The sequence below is a fragment of the Opisthocomus hoazin genome, unplaced genomic scaffold, assembly GCF_030867145.1.
Source record: "Opisthocomus hoazin isolate bOpiHoa1 unplaced genomic scaffold, bOpiHoa1.hap1 HAP1_SCAFFOLD_90, whole genome shotgun sequence".
In the NCBI taxonomy this organism is placed as follows: domain Eukaryota; kingdom Metazoa; phylum Chordata; class Aves; order Opisthocomiformes; family Opisthocomidae; genus Opisthocomus; species Opisthocomus hoazin.
In genome coordinates, this window is record NW_027448793.1 from 201,193 (window position 1) to 222,726 (window position 21,534).

The window sequence follows — 21,534 nt, forward strand, 5'->3', positions numbered from 1 at the left end:
TTTGCAGGTTAAACATACTCTGTTAGCGTGGAAGAGAACTGGGCGTAGACAACCAAAAGCTTCAGGCAACTGCAAAGTTGAGATGGGGGCAGTCTGTGATATTTCTGTCCGGATCAAAAGCTCAGGGGTGTTTCCATTCAAACAGTGGAGTCTGCTGGGAGCTCCAGTCTCCTGACTTCCAAACCCTGTGTCGTAAACAGTGACCAGCCACGATGTTTCTTTCTGCCACTCTCTAACGCAGTGTCTCTGGGCTTTTCCTTTGATTGGTTTTTAATCTCTGGTAGGTGTACAAGCTCAGTTCTATCCAACCTCTTGCAGACCTGCAGCCTGCCTGCCTTCTGCTGGGGGCCAAGCCAAAGGGGTGAAGTCTCCTGCTCGTACCAAGTCCGAAGCAAAGTTCAAGCACTGAGAAGTTCCCCAGTCAGCCCTGAGCCAGAGTGCAGCTACCTGAGCTGCGACGGGTGGAAGAGCCTGGAAAACAATTCATCGGCGCGAGGCGATGGAAGAAGGTGCGGTGAATGTGGCACTTGGGATGAAGTGACACGCTGGGGTTCGTGTCTGGGTTAGTACTGTACCTGCACACTGACTAAGGCCTTGGTGTCTCGAGTTTGGGTATGGACTCTTGCAGAGTACCAAGTTAATCTGTCTGTGAATAACCACGTTGTCTCAGGGTCGGCAGGGCCTGATAAACTCCATCCAGGAAGAAATCGACGGCGAGATGGCTTATCACAATAGGTTTTGTGTAAGGGCTTCTGGAGCATCTCCCTTCCACGTTCAGTGGATCTGGGGCATAGCAAGGTTTTGGAAAAATCTGTGGAGGAGTACCCGTTGCCGTTAGGCGTAGGAACAGATCTGTGGAACATGCCAGGCATAAGATTCCCCTTTTCATCTGTGTGCTCCTAAGACCAGAACTGTACCTTTCCATCCATTCTATTAATTTTAAGGGTCTGTTGGCATTTGCAATTCGCAGCCCTGCAGAGCGGGTAAGCTGGTCCATAGGTTGGCTCTCCAGGCAAATGCAGGTGTCTCCTTTCAGACTACAGACAAACCCCTCCTGGCATAAGGGCGGTATGCTTGCTTTCTTCAGTGAAGATTCATAATGCAGTACCTGTCCTGGTCCCACTGAGACTTTAAGGGGACAGATAGCAAGGAGAGGTGGTTTCTGGTAGAGGGTGGGCTTTGGTGCATATCCAACAGCCAGGCTTGTTTGCCTCTGCTGCTGGAGTTTGGACTGTGGCTATGGCCGACTTCTGGAATGAATACGTATAATCCGTATTCCGCCACAGGCTTATAAGCCAGGCTACCACGTGAAAACCTAGGCTTCCAAATCCCCATTAACAGGAGAAACAAACAGACACAAAGAGCAAAAACCTCTATCCCTTGGTTAAAGAGGAAATGCGGAGGGTTTCCGGACTCTGGCAGCCCAAAAGGCATTGAAAGATGTAAACCCAGCAGTCGTGGAAGCTCCCTCGTTAGCCCTGCCAGACTACAACAAGCCTTTTTTATTATATTTAGGTAATATGGCTCTCAGAGGTGTTAGGAGGAAGAGGGCGGGACTCCCCGCCCGTGTGACGGGGCCTTTTGTCACAATGTGCTGGGTCACATGAGGCGCGGGGGGTGGTTGCCGTGTGCCATTGCGTGCACAGTGACGTGCTTGCGGCTGTCGGCCGGGAAACCCCTCACTGGAACCATGAGGCAGGGGTTCTGTTGGTGCCGTCGCCAGCGGTCGTGCCTGGCAGCGCTGGGTGCACGAGAGGGAGCCAAGGCTGAGCCGGGGCCGCGGAGGCCTCTCCCCATCGTCCTCCCGCCCACCAGCAGACGCCATCGCGGAGCAGGCACCGCCTGGCCCCAGCCATGCCTGGCGTGCACTACAAGTTCTCTGCCAAACTGAACTTTGATACCATCAGCTTCCACGGCCTCCACATGTCCCTGCATGACCTCAAGCGCCAGATCATGGGCCGCGAGCAGCTGAAGGCATCCAACTGCGACCTGCAGATCACCGACGCCCAGAGCAAAGAAGGTGAGTGGGGCGGCGGGCACGGGGCCTCGGGGACCGCCCGGCTGGTGGAGTTGCAGACCACCGCATGGGGCTGCAGCCTGCGGGAGCCCCGCTCTGCTCTTTGCAGCTCAACTCAGCGTAGCATGAGTCAGCCTGGGGCTCGTCCCGCCAGCGTGTGGGGGATCAGGAGGGCCAGCGGCACCGGGGATACGTGGGGTGGGCAGCGGTAATGCCATTCAGCCACGACCGGTAGCTGTGACTTGTGTTGAGGCCTCACAGAGCTGTTTGTTTGGGGTTGCTGTTCTGACGACGGCCTTTGGATCCGTGCTTTAGAGCAGAGCTAGGCATGGAGGAATATGTGGTTGATGGGCGACATTTAGCGCTCACAGAAGCTTTGGTGTCCTGGAATTCTTCTAGGTAAAATGCTAAAAAGGTTTGGGAGGATATCTGTGGGGATAATCAGGACCTGTTTTAAAAAGTGGGGGTGTGGGGGTTTGGCGTGCCCTCTTCCCTGCTTCCTATAGACGCGTGTTCTGTAAAGGCAGAATTCCCTTCCAAAAGCCTGTTCTCAGGAATGATGCATTTTAACTTGCCTCTATTAAATTTGATGTGAATTTCATGACCTGTCTTTTATAACAGATGTTTTCACATTATTGTGGAAGAACTGCAAACTCCGTGACTCAGGTTTCTGTAACATTCTGACTCAGAACACTTGGAGAATGTGCTGTTCTGCTTATCAGGCAAAATCAACAAACTGTAACACCAAAATGGGCATCTGAACTGGCCTTAGATGAATAGTTTTAGGGAAGAACAGTGCTCTTGGCAGACTGTCTCTTGAAGTCAGCCGTTGCTGGAGTTCAGTGTTGCAGCACGCACTTGAGAGCTGTAGTAGTGCCACGATGTGATGTCTTCAGAAAACCTCGTGCTAACTCTGAGTGAAACCATTTGGCCTCACAGCTGCTGTCTTCAAGACTGCGCAAACTGAGCATTTCAGAGCAGACACTTCAGCAGCTTTTAAGGCTTGCCCTTCCCCGTGCCGTTTTGTTGATGTGCTAGTGTGGGGGATTTCTTTGGTTACGCCTCAGCGTGCAATTAATTCCTGGGCTGCCAGGCAGCATTGCTGTGTGGAGCCTTCCTAAAGGGTTTGGAGTTCCCCGTTTCCCTGGGTGAACTGAGGGTAAGCCGTGTGCCCATTCCAAAACCATGATGTTTCAGTGGAGCCCATGCAAGGTCTGTCTGGGAAGGAGCTGCTCGGGCTCTGTCCCCAGCAGGGCTGGGACCTCTCGGGGCTGTGCGGTCAGCGAGGTCAGTGTCCCTTGGCCAGGGGCTTAGGGCAGGTGTCTTTTAGTTCATTACCACGGGGTGTCCAGCTCGGCTTTCGCTTTCCCAGTCACACGCTGAAGTGGCAAGCCATGCCAATAAGGCATTAAGGCATCAGGCAGTCTGTGTAATCAGATTAATGACTGAAAGTATGTTAGATTTTATTGACTCATCCTTTCAAAGCAATGCAGGTGCTCTTTTGGAGCACAGTACTGTATAATCATAATGCAAATCAAAGTTCCATGAAGCATCTGGCCTACTGCACTAGCTAATTCAAGCAAGGATGAGATACCAACTGTGGTTGGGATCCTCTTTTGGTGGAAGCTGAAAATGCAGAAATAGCAGTCCAGTCTATTAATCAGGATGTTTCGAGGCAGTGCCAGCGACACAGAGGACTGGTTTGTCACAAAGTGTGCAAGTGGTGCTGATTAGAACAGAGTTGAAAAATGAGATGAGGAGAAAGCATATTTTTAAGCAGCAGGGAGAAAATGTGTTCTTGGGAAGTACCCTGTTTTCTGGTCGAGGCAGTCTGGCATGTCAGCAGTCATTTTGATCTCTTACTCTGCAGATCGCTTCCCCAGTCACGTAACAGCTGGTGAGCAAGACATCCAAGCCTAATAAAGGCTTTTCTTTGTCGTTTCGCATGTAGGCTTGCCTTCTGATGACTTCTGCTGAGCTTCTGTCCTTTATCGGAGTGAAAATACTTCTCTAGACAGTGCTCAGAGAGATGCCTTTGCAATGCTGTCAGCATCAAAATGGTGGATTAAAGCAGGCCATAAAAGAAAGTAGGAACTTTTTTCAGTAACCTGTTTATACCGTATATATGACCCAAATTATTAAAACTAGCAGATTTTTAGAATTATAGGTGAATTGAAAAATGGAATTTTTAAGTGGTGCATTAAATGTGAAGCAGTATAAATTTCAGAGCGTGGCTTGAGTTGTTTGTACTTTTTTGCAGGAAGAAGGTTGTGGATACTAATGCAGTTGTTAATTTAAGCTTTCTAAGTCATCATGAGGCAGCAGTCAAAGTAGCTGTTAACTTGCCTGCCTCCACTCGTTCCTTGAAATACTTCTTTCCTGACTGTTCTGTCTCTTCTGCTCCTGACTTTACTATAACATCCAAATCTTCCTTTGCTTTTGCAAGCTTGCTGAATTGAATCCTTAGTTTTAATCTCAGGTCAGATTGAGAAAAGCCCAGTAGCCACTCACTGTCCGTCACTGGCAGTAAAACAAGTTTTGTGCTCAAAGGGAGTAGGAATCACCCATGTTGTTACCTCCAGCTTGCTGAGTATTTCTGTTGGAGCTCTGCTTGGACACGTGTGAAAAGTCGCCTTGTTGCGCAGGAGGTCACTGCTCACTTTGCAGAGGTTGAGGTGTGTGGTGAGGCCGAGGGACGCTACTTTGTAGGTCCTGGGAGTTGCCAAGTCTCTGCCAGGGGATGCTGCTGCCCTCGGGGAACAGGTTCCTGCTGGGAGATGCCAGTAGGCAGATTACAAGGAATGGCTGCTGACAGTGCTTTAAAATATTTAGTCATATCCAGCTATCCTCATATATTCAGTCTCTTTCTCGGAGAGGTGCTACCCTTTGTAGTCATCCGCAGAACAACCACCATCCTCAGTCCGGCACAGGCACAGCAAACTCCTGTCTTTTTGTGGAGCCGCTGTTGCTTATCCTCCGTCTCTGGAATCTCAGTCCAGTGGTTTGTGGTGTGGACCAAAAGGAGTGCTCTGTGTGACTCCGTTCAGCAGGTAGAAGCAGCTGCTTTGGGCTTTGAGAACTGCAGCTGGCACTATCTCCTGGCAGTGGTTTGTCTGGGCCCGACAGCTGTTTGAGCTCCTGCTCCATCACACAGCCCCAGGGCAGGCCTTTCTTGACAGTGGCTGTGTGGTGGTGAGATTTTCCTTTTGAGAAGAGCTCCAGCTGTTGGCTTCAGGCTAGCACTTCTGTAAAAGCTTCTGTTTTTGTCATTAGTAGTCCTTTCTCCTATGATTTGAAACTGCTCCAAAGTCCCGAGGAAGCTTGCTGTTCGGCTCCGTAGGGGTTAAGATCAGAAATTAGTTTTGTCTCAAAGATTTCCCAGTTTTCTGAAGAAGGATTCCATCATTTGGAAATAGAAGTAAAATTTTCATTTCGTTGTTGAAATACTGTCTTCTGATAGGTATGTTTTGGTCTGAGAGAGGTTCCTGCCTGTAGGAATAATATGCTGAAAAATGGAGTGTAAATTGTGAAATATTCCTGTTCTGTGTGTGATCACTGAGTAAAACCACCCTGACGGAGCTTGACTAGACATACATCATCTTTGGTTTTCAGAGTATCGTTCCGATTCGTCTGTCAGGGTAAGGGCTTTTGATATTGAAGACCGTCGGCAGATTACAGGGAATGGCTGCTGACAGTGCTTTAGAAGATTTAATCTTATCCAGCTTGTGTAAGAACAAGATAAACACTGTTCTCGTGGAGAGGCCTTTGCATTTTAAGCTTATTCAGTCGAAGTGTCACAGGTAGTGTTTTTTTTTTGTTTGGGCTTTATATAAAAGGTCACAAGGCTTCCCTCCTCTGCAGAAGACTAGCGTGGTGAAAGCCAAGGCAAAGCATGGAGAGCTTCAGGCACACTCTGTTTTCGAAAGGCTGTTAAAGCCTGTCTTTGTAAGTGATTTAGTTTGAGTGTCTCTGCTCTGCGAAAAGTGAATCGAAAGAATTCACATCCCTTTGGTTAATTCAAACTAGACGATTAGCTTAAGAGGGGAGAGACAGCTTTACTTTGAGCCAATTCTGCCTTCCTTGTGAAAGCAAGCTGAAAAAAGCCCCAACAAAAAAAAGCCTCTGTGATTCAAATCCTAGCACTGCAGTTTCATTACTGTCCTGGTTTTAGCTTGGATAGAGTTAATCTTCCTCCCAGTAGCTGCTGTGCTTTGGATTTAGTAGGAGAACAGTGCTGACAATGCGGATGTTTTCAGTCATTGCTATGAAGTCAGGGACTTTTCCAGTCTCCCATGCTCAGCTGACAAGCAGGTGCGCAGGAGCTGGGAGGGAGCACAGCCAGCCCAAGCTGGGCAGCGGAAATATTCCATGCCAGGGATGGCACGCTCAATTTGTAAGGGTGGCTAGCAGGGGGGTAGGCATCCTTTTTCTTTAATTCGCTTTTCTATGAGTTGGCATCCTCTCCTGTCTGGGAGTTCGAACTTTTGCAGGAGTTTGGTCTTCAGCAGGAATTTTGCAAAATTCATGAAATCTGCAAGTTCCAGGTTCTGTGATCGCTGCTGGGGAACTGGCTGGGAATCGGTCATTAGGTGGTGGGAACATTGTATTGTATAGAGTTTGTTTTGCATATTCAGTAGCAGTAGTAGCTGTAGTATTTCCTTTGTTGTCTTATTAAACTGTCTTTATCTCAGCCCCTGAGTTTCCCCTTCTGTCCATTTCTGCTCCCCATCACACTGGGGGGGAAGGGGAGGAGTGAGCGAGCGGCTGTCGGGACCTCGTTGCTGGCTGCTGCGTTAAACCCCAACAGTTTCCGTTGAAATGTGAAGCACTGCCCAGCTGATAAGTGTGGCTGTTGACGGATTAAGCTCGCAGAAGCAGAGTTGGCAGGCTCTCCTCTCTGTTCTGTCAGTCCTGAGCACTGGCAGCAGAAGGAAATCACTTTTAGTGAACACCTTGGAAGGCAATGGCACAGAGCTTCATGCTTTAGCCAAGCGCCTGTTTTGTTGCAGGGCAAGCCAGTCAGATGTTACAATCTGGTTTCTGCAGGGGAGACCTTGTTTTTCTCCAAAGATCTACTGGTTTTGTAGCCTACCAGAAGCAAAAGCAACTGAATCTCCATCAGGAAAGAACTTCATGCATTAGCAGACTCTCTTTTTGTGACCTCTGAGACCCTTTTGTTGTTGGCATTGAAACTACTTTTAAAAAAAAGAAAAAGATTTTGCTGCTTGTGTTTGATGATCAAACCCAAAGATTACTTGAAATGTACTGTTAGTGTGTTTGAGACAACAAAAGCGTGATGTTACATATAAAATGTTGCTTTCATAGCTGTAAAGGTATTCTCTGAAGTGCTATGTAATTACATACGAATATACATTCCTATGAATTCACAAAGGTTTTTTTTCTGAATTCATGTTTTTTTCAGAATACACTGACGATAATGCCCTGATTCCGAAGAACTCATCAGTTATTGTCAGAAGAATCCCTGCCAGAGGACTCAGAGCTATCAGCAAAACACATGCTGCGTAGGTATCTGTAAAGCATTGCCTGCTCGGTTAGGGGTTTCAGGGTGTTAACTTGGTTTATGGACGTCAGTTCACAGAGGCGTTCAGGTTGTACCTCTCCTGCTAAAGCTGCTGTTAGGTTTTGGTGGAATGAGGTGGATTTTAACCTGTGTCCACCAAAGCAGACAGACATTTTTAGGCCTGCTGGGACATGGGGTTCAAACTCCAACAATGGTAACTTTTAAGATGATGCTGTTGGGTTTGTTCTTGGGCTTGATTGTTCTGAGACCCAAGCTGTAGATCCCGTTTCCTCTGTGTGGAGAGATTCCTTATTCTCTGTGTTTGCTTTTACTGCTTTTGTAGTAGAGAGAGAGAGGCATTTGCATTGTAGTGTAAACTTACCATCTGCTCCATCCTCCAAAGAGTCTGATTCTCAGTGTTTGACTAGTTCTTGCATTTGGGGGAGGGGGGTGGGATATGGCAAGTGTTCTTACGCCCCAAATCTGGGTATTTTTGCACACGAGCCTATAGAGGAAAGACCAAGGCTTGCCAGCTGGTGACCCGTGCAAACAAGAAGTTTAGAACTCTTAGAGTAATTTGTGATGAAGTAGACATGTGACTTAGGGGTTTTGTTTTAGTTGCGCTGCATGTCCCAAGAGAGACCAGTTTCTGGATACAAATACATTTCGACATTCACTAGACTATCAGAACACATTGTTTTGGTTTTCAGGTTCTGTAATCTGCTTTCACTGCTTTAAGCTGGGTACAAGTGCTTTATTTTAACTTCTGATCACCTTTATTTCTTCTTCCAGAAGTCAAACTGAGCCAGGGAGTGGAACATCAAAAGCAGTACGTAAAAAACCAATCTCACACTTTTTTTCTGTAAAACTGCATTTAATTCTAAACGGTGTAGCCTTGTGCTAATTTTCCACACATTGCCTTAAAACATGGTATATGCTGTAAATGCACTGTATTCGATTCAGCATAGTAAAAGCTGAGGAATGCCATCACTGGCACAGTTCTAATGTGAATATTGGTATTTGTGCCTACTGATGCATTGTATTTCATATTGAATATGCTGGAATACTTCCTGTATGATTTTGTGTTGCACAGATAATGCAGGATCATTTTTAGATCACATAGGTTCGAGGTTTGCACAGCTGAGCGTGGTGCCATGTTCTACACCTGTCTGTCTGTAGCTGGTTAAATGAACGCTTGCATAGCTTGTTGTGTGCTTTTTGTTTCTTGCAAGAAGAATTGTTTGGAGTGTATTTTTTTCCATTTTCATGTTGTATCACTTAGCTTTTGTTTTTAAATACTTTTTTTTTGCCTAATGTTTTTTGACAATGTTATCAAAAACCATGGAGAACCTATTATTGTTAAACCTGGTGTCCTGTTTCTTACTTCTACCTTGGGGGTTCAAACAAATACAAACCCCAACTTACCTGATATGTTTTGAGGCCAGTTCTTGCAGCTAAATGATTTCTTTTCACGTCCTTAAAAAGTGGGTATTTGTTCTTAAGCCTGTGTAATTGAAATGATATTGTTTGGGCCCCGCTGAGTACATCAATGTCTTTCATAGATTGGCGTGAATGTAAATGGGATTATCACGTTCTGCATCTAATCTTTCCACTTTATCTGATGAAGCAGTTTAGTTTCACAGTTTGCCTGCAAATGAAAGCATATAAAGCAGAATGTACAAATTCTGGCAGCAGGTTAGAGCCTGGTGCTTTTGTGGGTAAGAGCCCTGTCCTTTTTCCTAACTTCTGCCTGCTGTCCGTTTTTGGGTGTGGGTGACTTCAGGGTTGGACGCTGCTTTAATTTCCCAAAGGTTCAGCCTTTCTTTAGTATGCCACCGCTTTGAAGATATATTTGGAAAAGGGGCAGCATTGCTCTTCAGGTTTCAAAGCACTGTCGTTCTGCTGCTGAAATAGAAACAAGTAACACAAGGAAATATCGAACTGGTAATGGTCTAGACCTTGATTTGCCATTTGGCTCGACGACTATGTGTAACTATGCATGTCAAAACAGCCCTTATGGTAAAAAACTTACTATGTGGTGATTTGTATTTTTCATCTTTATTTGAAGTATGACTGCTTTTTCTTCACTAGAATCATGTGAGGCATTACACTAACCCTGGATCACTGGATCTGATCACTTGATTAGCTGTTAGGATAATTTAAATCAGAAACTCATGAACTCTGGGTCTATGTTCTCTGAAGAATACAGCCTCTGATTTCCTTGCAATGGTATGCAATCAACTTCATATGGAAAACTTTTTGTATGTAGGTCTAAAAACACCAAGTCTAAACCTGACTTCTGCAATTCTACCACTGGTGGGTTCAAATTCCTTTTTGGAAATCAGTGCCTCTCTATTGTGACTTTGAGTAAGTTGAACTGGCCCTCGTAGTTAATTTCATGCATTTACATAAACCACGTTTATGGTATTTGATATAATTCAGATGGGGTTTTATTTCTTGAAAACAGTATTTTTCTCTTTGTTTACTGCCATGCCTATAAAGACAAGTCCCAAGCTCATAAATAAAGTTCACATTCTTTTAGCCTCGCGTGTTCCCTGGCATGTCCGTATTACCTTTCGAAGGAGCATTTTCCCATAAGCTAACAGAGACGTCTCAGAAAAAAACAACAAAAAAACAACCAAACAATCCTGGAGCGGGAGAGAAGACTTAGTGTGAGATAGAACTAATGAAAGGTAGTGAAGGACAAAGCAAAACCATGCCCTTCTTGTTCGCTCTGACTGTCCCTGATTTGGGTTGTCAAGCCAAGGTGCAAGCCGTGCGTCTCTCTTTACAAGTCCCCTCTCCCTCTTGCACTGTAAAAGCGCTGCAGCCTCAGGTGCTGCTAGTGCTGGAGACACAACTAGCTTTATTCTTAAAGTTAGCTCAGGTCTTAGTCTAAAGTGTGGGGTTTGGGGTTTTTGTTTGTTTGTTTGTTTTTAATACACATATTTCTGTACACATTTCCAAGGAGAACCTGCATCTTAGTGTGGTAGGAAGAAGTCACTGGACAGCTTGTCAATTACTGTAGAACAGTAAAGCAGCAAAATTAAAAGGAGTTACGATGTTTTTTAGAAGAGCATGCACAAGAACTTATACTTTGAACATTTCTTCCTTGTCTTGCTCTTCTGTTAGCTATCATTCTACACTTCCAAATGTGCGCTGCTGTCCCACTGTTACTACAGCCAGAGCGAGGAAGTGGATACTTGTTGATTTAGTGTTCCTATTTCAGACTGCGAGGATCTCGAGGTGGTATTTGTCCTCAGAGGCTGCAGAAATGCAGAGAGTCCTGGCCATTGTCTGAGCGCTTGTCAAGCACAACGGTGATCCTTCCTGGCTGAAGTTTGAGTGCAGTCAGGCTATCAGGTTTTAGGAAAGCACTGTAATCTAAATGTAGCCCTCCAGCAGTGAGGTTAGCCTTTTCCTCCTATTTTCTGTGCCCCTTCCCACTCGCTTTATGTCAGTTCCTTTTTAGCCTTCTGTTGGAAATGGGAGTTAATATATTGACTGTTGATTTTGGGTGTTTGGGGTTTTTTTCAAATTCTTCTGCAGTATTTTCTTAAGGTTGTATACAGCTTTCGCAGAGATGTTTTTTCTACTTGACTGATTGGAGGAACTGGCAGGAAATACTATAGTAGAAATTTCAAGGGAAAAAAGGCACAAGATTGTGGGATCATTGGAAGATGGCTGTTGGACAAACACAGTAAATAGTACCCAAGTTACCTATTTTCTGATTTTGAGAACTGTTTAGTAGAAAGGAGTGCTATTACCTCCTTTAAGAAATTAGACCATATCCTGCAGGCCACATAACAACTGCTTCCTGGCAAAAAACGCAAACTAGGTAATAGTTTATGAACAGCTGTGTTTCAATTACTGGTCAAGAGGAGACTGTTCAATGCTAGACTCCAACAGAGAGCTTTCCTAATTTCTTGTTTGCTTCTGAAAAACCACAGAATTATAATGGTTGTGCTTCCGTGAGAGAACATAGGCCTGTCTTTCCACATGTAAAAAGCAGTGTCATGTGGAGCGTGAAGCTTCAAAATACACGATCCGGCTTCCTTTTTAACAGAACTAGGTACAAAATGTTCTGAAGAGAAGGGAAGTCGAATCCTCTGGTCAGTCTTGAGATGGAAAGACGGTCTCTTTTTGCCGTTCTGCATGTGATTTGAGTGTCTTTCTGGCATCGTTTTACCAGTGTAAGCTGTACTGCTGCTGGTGGCATAATGGAATTCAATATCCTGGAAAAACAACCAGATAAGTGTTATCCTTGGAAAAACTGCACTTTGATGTTAGTTCTCAATAAACACCGCAGCCCTCAAGCGGCCTGAGGACTTCATTCCTGCAGCTGCTCCAGTAGGTATCTGGGAGAGAGGAGTGTGGTTGCAATGGAGAGAAAAATTCCAGGATTGTGCTCTGAATCCATGCTTTCATCATCATTAAAAACTGGTTTTGGTCTGACAGCAAGGAGAATAAGATTAAATTCTCACACTTTCCAAACCAATTTGGGCAGTATGGCCCGTGGTCTAATAAAATACAGGAAATCAGTTTTCTCAGTTTTTATAGGCTACTCTGTCATGGGAAACACATTTATTTCAACACTTCGAGCAGTTTGGTTTTTTCTAGACAAAGTGGTGGGTTACTTTTATGGCTAATGTTTCGGATTGGTGCTTTTATTGGGGTTTTGTGGGGTACGGTGAGTTTGGCATTTTTACACTTACTGGCAGGAGGGGCAGCGTTCATGTCTCAGGGCTGATATGCCTGGACTTTGTTTTGACAGGCAGCTACTGTGTGCTTAGAAGCCTAACCTTGTGCATTTATGAATGATGAGACATTAACCGATTCATTTAAAAACTACACTGAAAAAAAGTTTCCTGAAGTGACGCTTCCTTCTCAAATAAACTTAATTTTTTTAAAATCCCTTTTAGCTGAATATTGACAGCTGCCTTACTCCTTTGACTTTTAAGCAGTGTTGAGCATTTGGCAAGGGTCTCTCTCCGAGATATTCTGGAGGAATGAGTAGATCTCAAGTGGCTTTGGTTGTTTTAGTTTCTTCTCCTTCATCACATCGGCACTCTCAGGCTGTCAAAGGTTTGGACTTTGTTTGGAACAAGTACAAATCACACCAAGTTGGAAATGCCTCTTTCAGTGACGCTCAGAGGATATAGTGCAGACTTTCAGACTACAGCAGAGGTTAACTATTGTTGTGTTTTGGTTGTAGAACTTCAAAATGTGTTTCATTTTTTGTGAACAGGTTGATGACTCTTCTGCATCTCTTCCTCTGGCCCAGCTTATTAAGGTACATATATATTCTTGTCAAATCCTTAAAAATCAAAAGAGTTTCCTTCATATTTTTAAATCTTATACTGTGATCTATAGCTGGATCACTGTTTCAATCTGAACACAACATTACTTTCATTTATAATAGTTTAAAATATTTATTTGAATCTTAAAATATGAGTATCTTTTGACACTGTCCTTTAAAGAGAAGCTGCCACTTTGGGAAGGTAGAAGGTGAGCACCTTGTCAGACTCAACGTGATGTGGCACTATTACTCATCTTCAAGACACAAAGAAGAAGAACCTCAGATGCCGTTTACCGTTTCTAACACTTTTCATTATTTTGCATTGGAAACTACCACAATTCTCAGCGAAGAATTCAATTCCTGTAAGTTGTGGACATTTCGGTGGGGTTTGCAAGAACCAAAACAGAGGCGTTTCTGTAACACAGACAACAGCGCTGTCGCGAAACCTGTCTGTGGTTCTGTAAACTCCTGTGAAGTTTGGCTCTAAAATGTGAAACACTGCCCAAGTGGTGTACACATTTCAGCTTTCTGGAAAATGCAAATATTTCCAAAAAGTGCAGGAACATAAGATAAAGCAGCTCAAAACTGTTACGTACTTGACCTCTTCAGTGCAGACCAGCTTAGCGTGGAGGCAGTGTGTTACAGTCAAAAGTTTTCTGGTTTATTATTACTGTGTATTAAAGGGCATACTTGAATTGTGGTCTATTCCTAGAAATATTTTGTGGGTTTTGGATGTCTTCTGGAAACTCTTTGGGTTCCAACAAATTAGTCAGGTATCCATAAAGTTTTCTGTAAGAGTTCATGGAAATGATTTCAAAGATGTTGGTCTGGATTATGTTACTGTTCAGAAAAAATTGTGTGTATGAAACAACCATTTAATACAACGCTGAAACGAGTGGGCACTTTTCTGAATGAACGCGTATAAAACCAAACCCACGAGTGACTGATCTCAGTGATAGGTGCTTGAAGGTCCAGACCATTTACAGTCGCTCCCTTAGAGCCTGCTTGTATCTGGAATCACAGAATCACAGAATAGTAGGGGTTGGAAGGGACCTCTGTGGTTCATCTAGTCCAACCCTCCTGCCGAAGCAGGGTCACCCAGAGAAGGCTGCACAGGATCTTGTCCAGGCGGGTCTTGAATATCTCCAGAGAAGGAGACTCCACAACCTCCCTGGGCAGCCTGTTCCAGGGCTCCGTCACCCTCGGAGGGAAGAAGTTCTTCCTCGTGTTCAGACGGAACTTCCTGTGCCTCAGTTTGTGCCCATTGCCCCTTGTCCTGTCACTGGGCACCACTGAAAAGAGCTTGGCCCCATCCTCCTGACACCCACCCTTCAGATATTTGAACAAAGAGGACTTTAAAACAAATCAGCTGGCTTCACTGATTTGAAGATCTAGTTCTGCATAAGGCTCTATTACAATTTGTATATTAAAAGGGCACAATCAACTGGAAGAAAGTGCAGGTTTTTCTTACAGTAGTTCAAGAAGTTAGCAGGGGGGGAGCTTGGTCAAATTTCTACTGAAAAGAATCTTTTGTCTTGCTGAGTGACTTTAAAAAACTTGATTGTTTTTAATGCTTCCGTGTCTGAAGCTGAATTTCATCAAGCAGAAACAACTGCCCCGACTCTTCAGCTGGGTGTCCTTTCAATGCCATAAAATGGAAATAAGGATACTTGCATACGTCTTTCTCAGTGAAATGTGCAGTGGATGTCTTCTCCTTCAAATAGTCTGGGGCTTAAAAACCGGTTTAAAAACACTGAATACTACAGGTTTTTCTACACACAGGTTCAGTCCACTCGGAATAGAATTGGATTGGTTACACAAGTCCTTCTGTAAGGCCCGAACAGAGCCTAAGGACTGGAGTGCCCAAGAATGCTCCTGTCAAGTAGACTGACAGGTACACAAAGACCATGCTGTGGCGTGAGGACTCCCCAGAACATCTCCAGGACAACTCTCTTTTGTAGAAGCAGCTGTCTTCATGCCCCCCACCTAGCGCTGTGCTGTTCTTTGCAGGATGGGATGAGTGATGTTGTCTTTGCTGTGTGGGCTGAAATGTGTTTCCAGTGTGTGTGCCAATAACTGTCTGCTCAACAGACTGCCAACCTGGCTGCGGCCAATGCTTCCGAAGAGGATAAAATAAAGGCCATGATGGTGCAGTCTTGCCAGGAGTACGATCCCATCAAGTAAGTGTTGAGAATGCCAAATCTTTTCTTTGGAGATTATGGAAAGGTTGTAGAGATGTTTGTTTTAGCAAGAGAGACATAGCATACCTTTTTCTTTTTTTCCCCAAAAATCTCCAGTTACATGAAAAGACCCGTGGGTCCACCTCCATCATCGTTCCCTTGCCGTTACTACGGAAAACCAGGCCACTATAGAAGGAACTGCCCGACAAGTGGGGTAAGGTGGTGGGGGACTGTTGCGGTGGGAACGAGGACTCGACCAATATGATCCATAACAGTCACCTTTATTAGCAGAGAATCTTTATTATATGGACAGCACTCGGTACAGCACTCGGTTGTGACTGGTCACTATTCATAGAGCGTCTATTAATAGAACACCCGGATTATATAGGCAGAACTTGACTATGATTGGTTACTATTCATAGAACGTCTGTTTACCCGCAGCTGGCCTTGGGGCATCTGTTTATCCACAGCCGGCCTCTCGATGGCCTTGAGGCCTGTGCTGCTGCAGAGTGATCAAGTCCATATTCAGAGTGTCTGGGCTGCTCACAATATGTCCCTGTTCTTCCAGAAATCCCACAGGGGACCTCTGGTGTTGCTCGGGTTTTCATATTTTCACCTTGGCAGTCACAGGGCAAATGCACGAAGACTCCTGTTAAGAATTGTTTCTCTTGGGGTGAAGTACAGAGGTTCTAGGGCAGTGTTGCAAAGCTCCTCAAAATTCAAGGGAAACCTGGAATGATAAAAGCAAAATTTTCTTTCTTCTGGATCATAGACATTAAAGATGAGCACAGATCTTTCTTGGTTAATTTTCATGTCTATTTTTATCTATTTCACTATTACTGTAAATTTTTCTGGTTTGAGCTCTTTTTAATGACAGTTCATGGTTTCCAGTGTTCCGTATAAAACCAAGATGATTCTGTTGACCCCATCCACTGAATATTTGCGTGTTTTAATTACACAAGTCTCTGCTTGAGTTTTCATGCCACTGAACGTTAGTCACTGACTGTACACGCGTGAGGTGTGAATCCAGCCCTCGTATAGGGACGGAGAACAGAAGTTTCTCTGGTGACCGATTCAGGGCACGGAATTGAGCTCTGGCTCTGAGCTGCGCTTTGGAGGAGGAGCGGGTTTGTGTCTCTCCCCTGCGTGGATGGTGAGCTCAGGGATATTTCACGCTTAAGGAACCTGAAGTTAAGCCAAAGAATGTCGACTGAGTGCAAACCACTGCTCAAGCCTTCGGAACATCCTGGCTATATTCATTTAGGAAAAGAAGTATTTTAGCTGAGCAACCCCTACGCTAGGTGAAAGGAGAGGATTACAGGCTTTTGCTGCTTCAAATCAACATTGAATGGTCATTTGAAGTGTGGGCCTTAAGATGAGATATGTCTGCATTTCTTTTCTGAACAGGACAAAAATTTTGTGCCTGCTCCCAGAATGAGAAGGAGCACAGGAATTCCGAGGAGTTTCCTGATTGAGCTGAAAGATCCCAACACAAAGGGCGCGATGCTGACAAAGACGGGAAAATACGCAATACCAATTATTAATGCGTACGTATGGCCTTAAGTGGACTGACCAAAAGGAGAAAAACCACGCGTAGATGTCTGAGTGGTAATGCAACCATGTTGGCCGGCATCTGTGATTACGAGGGAGGAAGCATTGTCGTCGTATCTTCACCTTAAAATCTGTGATACTTTCTAGTATTAAAATCGCGGGATCCTGCCCCTGGAACTTGGGTCAGCTTATGGCATTTCTGTATTTCTGCAAAACATTTCAGTAGTGTTGACAGTGGGAGTCGTTCTCTTGGAAAGCTCATTTTGCTTCTGGTTTATGTTTCAAAGGCTTCTTGCAAAATTTAACAAGTGGCTGTTGCACTGAGGTTTCCGCCCCCTCTGACTTTGAGCAAATCCCACATGTGAAAGAGACAAAAGTTCTCCTCTTGCTCTAAACTAAGAAAATACTACTACTGTGTACTGACAGGAGTGGCTGTTTTAAAAAGCACTTGGTAGCACTTCTGCTTTTCTGTCGTGGATCTCCTTGGGTGGAAGCTGTAACACAGACTTCCTTTGTTTATAAAATGTAATTACTCGGAGACTAACTTTATTGTGAGCCTGCATTTACTCTTACCCCCTGGAAAAAGAGAGGTGGGATTCATTTCACCTGCTCTCTAGCTGTCAAAAAATCATTTTTCTTGTCTGAGCTAATTTCTTAGTGGATCCAACAAATGGGAGAGATCTGCAGAAGGAAAATTGTTCCCCCTCCCCCTTCTAGTCTTGTGGCTATAGAAAAGTAGTTGAAACTGAATGCCTACATTTCAGAAGGCTGATGTGGAGTGAGAAGAATTCCATCTATTACCTTCCTTTGATAAAATCCACAGCTTGGAGAAGTTTTCCTTTACCCGCCTTTAACTTTTTTCCTGTTTCCTTACCCCCTGCCCCCCCCCACCCTCCCCTTCCCGCAGGGAAGCTTACGCCCGAGGCAAGAAGGAGAAGCCTCCCTTTGTGCCAGAGGAGCTGCCCTCCTCCTCCTCCTCCTCCGATGCCCTTCCGGATGAGCTGCTGTGCCTCATCTGCAAAGACGCAATGACTGATGCAGCCGTTACTCCCTGCTGCGGCAGCAGTTACTGTGACGAGTGTGAGTGTTACTGCCTTGTTTGTTAGCTCAGTGCATCGCGTCTGATCTTCTGAAGCGGAAAGAGGAGATAACAAAACTACTTGGTTACCCGTTCTGTTTGATACTTAGGGATACCCTGAGTCGGGAAGGACTCTTCTTGTACAAAGGGGGAAAAAAGACAGAAAGCTTCTTCCCCTTTTCACCTGTCCAGTTGAATCCTCTTCACGCGCGGAGGGACGGCTATGAGAAGAGTGCACACCTGTGCAGGTGCTGACAGCGTTAGATACCCAATGCATTTAGTCTGTCCGCAGCCCTTTCTCTCGTAGAACGTTACATAGCCAGCTCTGGTGACTTTCTGCAGCCTGCAGCAAACGGATCACTGGGCATTTAATGACCATTCTGCTCCACGGGAAAGCTAGCTAAACCCTTCAGAATGCAAAGCTCCTCATGGTCTTTTGAGATGTGTTTTCTTCATTAACCTTGAGGAGGGTGACTTCTCACTGTACGAGACAAGGGAAAACAGACCAGTCAAAACATCAAGGCACAGCCTGCTCTGCATCTTCAGATGTGACAACAGTGAAATACCAAAACTGTACAGTTCTTTGCTGCGTACTAGAAATCTTCTGCACTCTGGAACCTTTATAGCTTCATGCTCTGAACTGAAGACCATAGTAACTCATTAACTGTATGGTGTTTTTACAGCTGATTAGAACCCCCAGCATTTCCGTAGCTTTGCTAAAAACTATTTGGATGATTCTAATTTTTCACAGGTATTAGAACAGCATTGCTGGCATCTGAGGAACATACGTGCCCAGCGTGTCACCAGGCAGGCGTTTCTCCTGATGATTTAGCTGCCAACAAGTTCCTACGCCAGGTAACATGATGACTTTTAAATAAACTGTTTGTAAGCAAAGCCTGTCTGCAAAAAGCTGAAAGGGAAGAAAACATTAATTGACAGCTCCTTCAGCAAGGCTAAATTGAATAAAGCTAAATGTTCTTTTCAAATGCATCGTTTGTTGTTACAGCAGCTCACAACTCTTCAGAGATGCTCTGGCAAATTGAGGTCAGGCTTTTGGTTAACAGGATTGCCTCCCTTTCAGCTCGGTATTAACACTGAAGTACTGAAATGCAGACACTCGCGGTTACCAGCGATTAACATCAGTGTTTAGTGGGATGCGTTCCTCTATCTGTCTGTTGATGTATTTTAGGATTGATAGCATTTACAGGAATACACAAGGAATTTTACTCTCTGGAGGCTTTTGTCCGTCTATGTACTCAAGTTTTCTGTTACCTTTTTGTAAATGTTCTTCTGCCTCCAGGCTGTCAACAACTTCAAAACCGGAGCTGGCTACACCACAAGGTTCCTTCAGAAGATTCAGCAGCAGCAGCAGCAGCCACCACCACTGCTGCCTGTCGCACCTCCTGGACCCTTTCAGTAAGTAAATCTGTAGATCAACCTGAACAGAAAAGACACCAAAACGCTGCAGTTAGAGTCTTCTTCTTGAGCTCCCCCGCTAGCAGTTTGTGTGTCACTAGTGCCAGTCCAGATAATTGTGGGAGTTCTGGCTGCCGCTTCTGCTCGGAGAGAGGACACTTTGAGATGCTGGACGTGTGCCTCATGCAAGAATTTTCTTAGCAGTGTTGCTTGTGTGGTGCCCTTCTCAGTCCTTCAGTGCAGGTTTACCCTGAAGGAGGAACTTTTTCCACCTGATGCCTGGAATGCAAATAGCCGCTCTGTCCAAAGCCTGTCAGGCTCCTCTGTGCCGTTGAACGCAAAGGATCGCAATCCAAAAGAAGCTCTGAGGCAGCCCCTGAACTAGCACACAAACCTTTCCTCGGAAAGCTGCTGTTATCGCATCTTCCAAAACGGAGATGCAGCGTGGGGGCTTTACATATTCTAATGCTTTCATGCGCAACTGGCTTAAGAAAATATCTGGTGTAGATTTTTTTTTTTTTTCAGTTTACAGTAGTCAGGCTTTTCACACCTTGGACTTTATATTTCAAGTAGCTCTTCAAAACCCTGTGTGAATCATAAAAATTTGGTTGTTTGTTTGTTTTTTTTTGTAGTGCTGCCAATACCGCTGTATCTTCTCCTGCTCTGGTGACTGCCACCGAACGTTCTGAATCTTCCTCTCTGTCAGTGAGCCGTTTGTTGGAAGAGGAGGTAAGTTGATTTCAAGAGATGCAGGGATTCCTCTATTGTAGTGGAGCTTATTTTCCACCCCTTTGCATTTTTTCACAAGGGCTATCAGGTTGCTGTCCTAAGACAAGCAGCATTACCGAGTCTCCTGGGCCCCCAAAGGCAATCAATCCCCACCACTGGTAAGTCAGTATTACTTTAGAATTTCTTTTATCAATGATCTTCAGGTAAAGTGAATGGGATTTTGTTCTGTTTCCTCTCCCCGCTCCCAAAGGTCATCCCACGAGAGCCGGTACAATTCGCCCAGCAGGTGCCAGACCAGGCTGGGAACTGTGAGTATGGACAGAAATTCGGTGTATTACTACTTGTAACCTGTGAAATGAGGCTGTAACACGTAACTGATGCAACAGCAGATTTATAGTGACAGAAGTGTGCACAGATAGTTGTGGAGAATACAGATGGTAATTAATTTTTAAATGGCTTAACTGGAATTGGCTTTAACAAAGGGGATCTGTGCTTGCAGTAAGATTATTTCAAGGAAATCTTTTTGAGGATCTCTTGAATTGGTGAAGGACTTTGACAGGAGGCGTGATGCTAATGAGCATACGCAGAATAATGGGAAATGATTCTTTAAAAAATCAGAACAGAAAAACTTGTGAAGAAAAAACTCAGGGTAGCTGACGTTTTCTACCCCCAAAAATCGCTGGGGCAGGAGTCTGGCTAGCTCTCTGCTGGCGATGCTGTCAGTCTCTTTCCGAGAGCAGTGGCACTGAGTCCTGGTACGAGAGGCCGAGTTGAGAAGCTTTTTGATACGACTCTTGTTGAAATGCGGTCACTGTCCCTGGGTAGAGCTAGCGGTGTGTGCAGCATTTTGCTAGGACAGCTGGCTGGAAGTGTTGGTTAAGTAGTCCTGTCTGTAGGAGCGCAGTGCAAGTATTTTACGTCCCGCACAGACTGCCAAAGAAGTAGTGAAGTTCAGCAGACTGAGCTGGCATTTTAAAATGGAGCTTTACTGACTTCAGGCTAAATGCTGTTTTCCTGATGTTTGATACTGCACTGTAGCCATTCAGAGTTGCTCTTTCTGCATCTCACTGCAACAAAAACGATTTGCACTGCGAGTAGTGGTGGAGTCGTTAAAAATGTGCGTGCTCACGTACCAGTAAGGCCAGTATACACCACCTTGAATCAATCAGTGGCTGTGGTAGTTCATGCGCCAGAGGGGAGTGGAAAAGACTGACCCTTCCTGCATGTTTTCACACTAACAAGCAGCAGCTGTTCTGTCTGGTGAGCAGAACCTTTCCCACGTCATCAGGTTCTGCAATTTGCAGTAGCATTATGTCGGCAGCTGCGTGAATCTTTGACGTGAGCATATAGACAGGAAGAATAAACCCTAACCGAATTTGGGAGGAAAAAAAACTGTCGAGAGTGACTGTTTTGAATGAACTTCTATTTTTTTTTTCTTTTTTTTTAAGGTCCAAGTCTCCGTATAATACTTCACCTTGCTGCAGAAGATCACATACCTACTCCAAGTCGAGATCTGCCCGCTCGTGCTCCTCCTCTCGATCATTAAGGCGTTCCCACTCTCGTTCCCGCTCACCATCGCCGCCGTATCCAAGAAGAGGCAAAGGGAAGAGTCTAAAGCATCGCTCTCGGTCAAGGTCACACAGGTCTCAACATTCAAGGTCACGCTCACGCCCATGCAGAGGACAGCTTTCACAGTCAAGGTCTCCAGGGTTTAGAGGCCAGTCTCCCGCCAAATGGACTGCA

The 21,534-nt window shown here is 45.0% G+C and overlaps 1 protein-coding gene across 1 annotated transcript; it reads left to right on the plus strand.

The window, feature by feature from the left end:
* Positions 1 to 1,239: 1,239 nt before the first annotated feature.
* LOC142359390 (E3 ubiquitin-protein ligase RBBP6-like) lies at positions 1,240 to 21,120 on the plus strand. Its single transcript, XM_075412009.1, has 12 exons — positions 1,240 to 1,263; positions 1,391 to 1,515; positions 2,333 to 2,416; positions 8,331 to 8,367; positions 12,787 to 12,831; positions 14,929 to 15,017; positions 15,135 to 15,231; positions 16,425 to 16,564; positions 17,476 to 17,648; positions 18,398 to 18,501; positions 18,947 to 19,062; positions 21,096 to 21,120. The coding sequence occupies exons 1-12, from the start codon at positions 1,240 to 1,242 to the stop codon at positions 21,118 to 21,120; spliced, it is 1,059 nt and encodes a 352-aa protein (XP_075268124.1).
* Positions 21,121 to 21,534: the final 414 nt, after the last annotated feature.

Coding starts and splice junctions, on each gene's coding strand:
- LOC142359390 (XM_075412009.1), top strand. CDS start 1,240: ATGGCCGACTTCTGGAATGAATAC. Junction 15,232..16,424: donor GGAACTGCCCGACAAGTGGG/GTAAGGTGGTGG, acceptor TTTTCTGAACAG/GACAAAAATTTTGTGCCTGC. Junction 16,565..17,475: donor GCAATACCAATTATTAATGC/GTACGTATGGCC, acceptor CCCTTCCCGCAG/GGAAGCTTACGCCCGAGGCA.